General features: G+C 40.2%; 2 protein-coding genes across 2 annotated transcripts; both read left to right on the top strand.

The window, feature by feature from the left end:
- Nucleotides 1-1125: 1125 nt before the first annotated feature.
- On the top strand, nucleotides 1126-2542 carry LOC108221555 (tetraspanin-15). The gene is made up of 2 exons (XM_017395425.2): nucleotides 1126-1922; nucleotides 2067-2542. Exons 1-2 carry the CDS (start codon nucleotides 1242-1244, stop codon nucleotides 2352-2354), a joined length of 969 nt encoding a protein of 322 aa, XP_017250914.1. The 5' UTR covers nucleotides 1126-1241; the 3' UTR covers nucleotides 2355-2542.
- A 465-nt stretch (nucleotides 2543-3007) lies between these two features.
- Nucleotides 3008-3711, top strand: LOC108222232 (glycine-rich protein 5-like). Its single transcript, XM_017396148.2, has one exon. The coding sequence runs from the start codon at nucleotides 3094-3096 to the stop codon at nucleotides 3571-3573; it is 480 nt and encodes a 159-aa protein (XP_017251637.1). The 5' UTR covers nucleotides 3008-3093; the 3' UTR covers nucleotides 3574-3711.
- The last annotated feature ends 2337 nt before the right edge of the window (nucleotides 3712-6048 follow it).

The following is a 6048-nucleotide window of genomic DNA, read 5'->3' as shown; positions in this document are numbered from 1 at the left end:
CTTTAAAAATCATGAGTAAATGAATTTTATTCTATTATTAGTAAAATGCAAGAAGAAGAAGAAATGTCCGGGAAATAACGTAGGAAAAAAATATAAATTAAAATTCGGTTATTTTATTTCTACTCAACTCGGGTTCGAGTTTAACGAGTTTAAGATTGATTCAATTACGATTGAGTTTGAATTGAAAACTAATAAAACTCAACGCAACTTGAGTATCTCATCGAACATCTTTTTATTGTTTGAACTTGGTAACGGACCAAGTCGAATCAATCTCTTAACGAACACTACATATGTTTATGGTGTTAATATTATATTATATTTTTTCTAATAATAAAATTTAAAATCCTCAAACATAGGAAAATATCATCCTGATTTCGGTTAAAAATTAAGAACCAGAACTTGTTATCAGATTCTTAACATAAAGATCGATCACTGATACAAGAATTATACCGAAAGCTCAACCTTCTTTATAAATGAAATGAGGTGTGAATATGAATTTTGAATAATTAAAAAGACATGGTCATCATATTAACAAAGACTTGTCCTCAATTCAAAAAAATTCATTCCTAAAAAATCACGTAGACATCTATGAATATGAAATTCAAACTTTCATAATTAAATGATACGAATTTATAGACTTGTCACTTATTTAGTTTAAAAACTCACCCTTATCTTATAAAATAATGCAACTGATTTAACAAATGTAACCATACCAAAACTATATACATTCGTTTTAATCCGAGATTAAAAAATACTCTGTCACTTTATATGAACATAAAGAACATAAGAGTGAGTTTTAGTCTTCGCACATTATCAAACTTCTCTGATTAATTTATATATTTTGTAAATAATCTAAATGTGATATCATTCACTTTTTTTTAATTCGGAGAGTATAAAAAATATGGATGAATTCTCATCCACTTAAGTGTAACACACCTATCTACCTATATTCGTTTTGACACTTAACAGTGTATTTAGTATAACTTACAGCACCCTTGCCACAATGAGGATCTCTCTCTGGGTATCCAACACTGGATTATTGGCTGATCCATATCTTGCTTGTAAGATACAGTCAAGATCTCACTGATCATCCCTTAAAATCTGAGAACAGAACTAACTGGATGCAAATAACTGTATTGACTTGGTAGTTAAAAATAGATAGTCAGCACTTGAACCCTTACAAATCGGCTACTTTAATACAGCACTAGATCATAACTGTCTTCTTCAAAATCTACTTCAGTATGGCTGATAATACACATCACAATGAAACAGTAACAGCCCCTGAACCTCAACCTGAAGCAGAACAAGTACCAGCACCAGAACCAGAACCTCAACCAGAACCCGAACCAGTACCAGAACCAGAACCAACACCATCACTTAAAAAAGAAGAAACTCCAGAGATCACTGCAAGTGCTAGTGAGAAGGGAAGTTCCGAGAAGCCAAAAAACACAATGAGATCTTTAGCTAATATACTAAATTTAGTAACAGTCATTCTAACTCTACCAATTATGGCTCTAGTGGCTTGGTTACTCTACATGCGAGGGTACGACTGTGAGTATCTGCTCAGAATGAAGAAGCTGTATATTGGTATCATTGCGATGTTGGTAGTATTGTGTGTAGCCAACATTGTGTCGTATTTTATGATGAAAAAACCGCCACTGCGAATGCCAGCATTGATCCTGATTATGATCCCCACCTTAGTGGTGCTCATTATGGGGATTGGGCTAGTAGGAGGTTTTAAGATGGAGAGCAGGTCCATGCCTGGCTCGCCTCAACGGCTGAAATTGAAAGTGTACAACATTGATAACTGGAGCAGAATTAAGTCGTGCTTGTATGATAAAAATATTTGTCAAGTATTAGTATCTGAAGCCGGTATGATCAAGCCCTATGATTATGCAACAAAAAATCTGTCCCCAGTACAGGTACGCGTTTGCTAACATTATATAGATGTCCAATGAGTACTTAATCAATTGCTTAAACTTATGCACTTAATTAATGGTTAACAAAATATAGTGATTTAAGCAGGGTTTGAATATGTGTAACATTTTAGTTTTGGAACGTTTCAGTCGGGATGTTGCAGGCCACCAGCAACTTGTGGGATGGAATATGTTAATGCGACTTACTGGGAGAGATCGGATGGATCACAAGATATGAGTAAGGGACAGAATAGTGATTGTACTACATGGGCGAATGAAGAAAGCATTCTCTGTTACAACTGCAACAGCTGCAGAGACGGCTTTAGAAGAACCATAGGAAGAAAATGGATTATACTGGGATCTTTTATGATTTCAGTGGCTAGCTTGCTCTTTATCGTGCACTTAATAGTCTTCGTTGTTTCCATGTCCGAGAGCTGAGATTAGTGATTTATTGTTATATTAGACTCTGTTATGGTATTCTAATCCAGCACTATCTGCAATCTCATTCAACTTTTTTTTTATTTCTATCCGAGCTGGAGAATTGTCGGCCTCGTTTAGTGCATTGTCATGTTTTGTCATATCTTCAATCTCCAGTTCAATATTAAGATTCTTGATTACATTTTACATTTTGATCTGTCTGTTTGATAAGTTTGTTTAATGCAGAGTGCTGAAGGGATCAGTCCCTCCATTGTTAATTAATCAATATGTTTGAATTTATCAAATATTCATATATCGAGCTTCAACTATACTTTTTTACTTGTCTTCTTCCATATCAAATTTCAACATTTTATCTTCTTTAGCTACATAATCTGGTGCCGGAGAGTGGAGACTCTGGTAATTTTGTTAGTGCAGTTGATAAAAGGCGACGAAATTCCACTATGATGAGTGGAATCGTTAGGTGGCACACAATGGTAATAGTAATAATGATATAGTTGTGGAGAATATGGAGTCTCCATTTCAAGCCTGATTCATATCCACCAATTCTAGCTTCCTAATAATAAAAGCAAAAAATTTCCCCACTTATTGCACGCCAACAATTTTATTTTGGCAGTCTTTAAGTTCCAACTTTAGCAATGGCATGCCTATATATACCTTACACTAGCCACTCCTGGTACTCACACCACAACAGCAAAAAAAATTTAGAAAATTAAGCAAATTTTCTGCATTTGTTTGAAACATGGCGGGTCTAGGGTCACTGGCTCTTCTTGCATTGCTTATTTCAGCTTTCCTCGCTGTTTCTGAAAGTCGGATAGTGAGAAGGGATCTGGAATTGAATTTAGGTAATGGTCTCGGTATTGGAATTGGGCTTGGTGCCGGCATTGGCATTGGATTAGGCGGAAGTGGTTCTGGTTCTGGTTCTGGTGCTGGTGCTGGTTCTGGTTCGGGCTCAGGCTCTAGTTCGAGTTCAGGGTCAAGCTCATCTTCGTCATCCGGATCCAGCTCAGGTAGTTCAGGGGGGTCTGGGGCAGGCTCGGAAGCTGGTTCATATGCTGGGTCGCATGCAGGATCAAGAGCTGGTTCAGGTTCTGGCGGAAACCAAGGAGGCGGATCAGGACGTGGGGAGGGATCAGGACGAGGAGAGGGATCAGGATCCGGAAATGGTTCGGGTGAAGGTGGTGGATATGGATCAGGGCATGGCAGTGGACATGGCAAATGAACATGCATGCAAGCAAATTTGCTAAGGCTGCATCATGCATGTACCATGCTTTTCTTTACAAAGAGGACTAAGGTGTCTCCTATGAACTAATAAAATTTGATCAATATATATAGCTGAATGGTCTTTTCTTAAGGTCAATTTGATCACTCTTCAGACTAATAATTTACACTGCACTAATTTAGGTACTAAAACAGTAAAAAGTACATTAAAGAGATTCAATTCGCACAGCATAAAACTATGAAAGAGATCACAGTGACAGATATTTCAAAAAAAAAAATCAAAACTATTTTAAATGACATTAACACTATCATATGATTTTAATTTACGAAAGAATATGAATGTACGCCGAACTGATACTAATATGAAACTCGTATTGATTCAAGCATAGAAAACTTGTACCTTACCCAAAAAAAAGTTAGAAAACAGGGTTGGGCCAGTATCACTTTTGATTCCAACAAATCAACCTACTTTACATGAGAGAAACGAGCAAATCTGTCCATTGGGCCCAAGCATTTACCATATCGGCCCGTGATAATAAATCAACTACCGGGAGTCTTTCATGTTTGCAGTCTTCTTTTTTCCCGAGAATATTTTGCAAGTGTTCTTTACTTGCTCTTTGTAGTTTGTACACACAATCTTAATACTAAAGTCGACTTGTACAATTCATAATTTGCTAGCCTACGTAAATAAAATCTCTTTCGAATTTTGAGCTATAAAATTTTTAAAGCGTAATTGATAACTCCAAATCTCGTCTAGGGTTCCAATGCACTGTTCCGGGAAGCTTCAGGCAGGACCTAACCTGCAAAACAACGCTACACGGGGGGTGACATCCCTTTAGGCGCCTCCGGCGTGATAATCAGTGATTTGGATGTGCTTGACAAGTAAGGGAAATCAGAGAGTTTTCACTCTAAATATATGGCGAGAGATGCTTTTGAGAGAGTTTTTGGGGAGAAATTTGCACTTACCTTCCACTTTGGCTGGGGAGTGCTTTATATAGGCCCTTGGCCGCCACTGTTGCTACAGTGGCGGGAATGGGTCTATAGCCACTCCCCAGCATGGGTGGCTGTTTTGGTGCAACTACTGTCCTTTTTCTTGTCCTTTTGGGATTGGTGCACGCTTGATATCCTGTTTGCCTTGTACTTAGTAATGATGAGGTCTGACTTTGGGGGTCTTCAAGTCCTGTAGCGGGGGCGGGTACTGTTGGCGGTCACTGTAGCGTGGTACCTTATCATTGCCCCCCTACGCCTTCCATCTGCTTTAGCGGGTGGGAGGGGTAAGTAAAATCCCTCCCGCAAAGTTGCCATCCCGGGTTGTATTTGTGCAAGTGTGTATTTTGGAGTGATTGGGTTGCTGTGGCGGGTTATTGGCTTGTTTCACCCGGTTTGTGTTTTGCTGGGCCATAGATTTCAAAATTTTTCAAAAGGTGTGAAGCCTTTTGCCGCCTGGTCTTGTTGTTCCGTATGGGGAATGTACGGTGTTTCCACGTGGCTTACTGTGAGTGGTTGATGCTGTAGTTGCATGCAAGGTTAATTTGACTGATGGTATTTGGTGCGGATATTTGTGCCAATTAACTACTGGCACAGATACATGTATGAGGCTTTTGACTGGGGTGATGGATGTGTATTTTTTGGCGCTTCAACTGCCTAGGGAAGTAACGGCTGAAGTTTAAAGGGCTGGGTAGTGCTGTCTATATAAAGGGAGTTTTGGGCCGGTGAAAAGTGCTCAGTTCAGCATTTATCTTTGTAAAAGCTTGTCTCTGCAATCCTGGTTAGTGTTTGATTCGAGGCTTTTCCGGCGTAGTGATCATCTATTTCTTGTTTTGTTGTTTGATCGGAACTTTTAACCGGTCGTCTCGTCTTGGTTTGTTTTGTGCAGGTGATATGTCTTCCGACAGCTCTGCAGCTAGTTCGAACTTGTATCATGGCCGGTCGATCGAGTGGCGCCGGCGGCAGGATCTGATCAACCGGATTCGCCGGTTGCCGGCCGAGCTTATCACGGTGAGAATCGCGGAGGCGTTGGAGGACGAGGAGCAATCCTATGAGTCTGCTCTGGAGATTGTTTACCACGAGCTTTTGCTGCCGGGTCGTGCCCGGGACGCGGAGGAGGTGGATGGGCGGTTGATGGTGCCGATTGACAACCCGCCGGTCCCTCCTGGTGTCACGGTGCGGGAGCGGTTGCGGGACGCGGAGGTGGAGAGGGAAGGCCTGCTTACCAGGCTGGAAGCTGTAGATGAGCGGATTGCGGAGCTGAGGGCTCAGCTTCCTTAGGTAGTTTCGATGCGGTAGTAGCCCGTGTCTGATTGTAATTTTATTTCTGCCTTAATGTGAAAGTGTTTATTCGCTTATCGCCTTGTGTTGCCTCTGTGTTTGAGTTTAGTTCCTGCGATAAAGTTTTGAAGCAAACAGAACACGTAGTAAAAATGAGGGTTGTGCCCCCCAAATATTGGGCGCGGCCAATAATGAGGGAAGATTAAAA

This window comes from Daucus carota, chromosome 5, assembly GCF_001625215.2.
Source record: "Daucus carota subsp. sativus chromosome 5, DH1 v3.0, whole genome shotgun sequence".
NCBI classification, from domain to species: Eukaryota; Viridiplantae; Streptophyta; class Magnoliopsida; order Apiales; family Apiaceae; genus Daucus; species Daucus carota.
Note: the sequence above shows the minus strand (reverse complement) of the source record. Positions and strands in the feature narration are given on the sequence as shown.

Bases quoted from the DNA above. Each gene is read 5' to 3' on its own strand.
- LOC108221555 (XM_017395425.2), top strand. From the start codon at position 1,242: ATGGCTGATAATACACATCACAATGAAACAGTAACAGCCCCTGAACCT. The intron at 1,923-2,066 runs GTACGCGTTTGC...GGAACGTTTCAG, and splicing joins AAAATCTGTCCCCAGTACAG to TCGGGATGTTGCAGGCCACC.
- LOC108222232 (XM_017396148.2), top strand. From the start codon at position 3,094: ATGGCGGGTCTAGGGTCACTGGCTCTTCTTGCATTGCTTATTTCAGCT.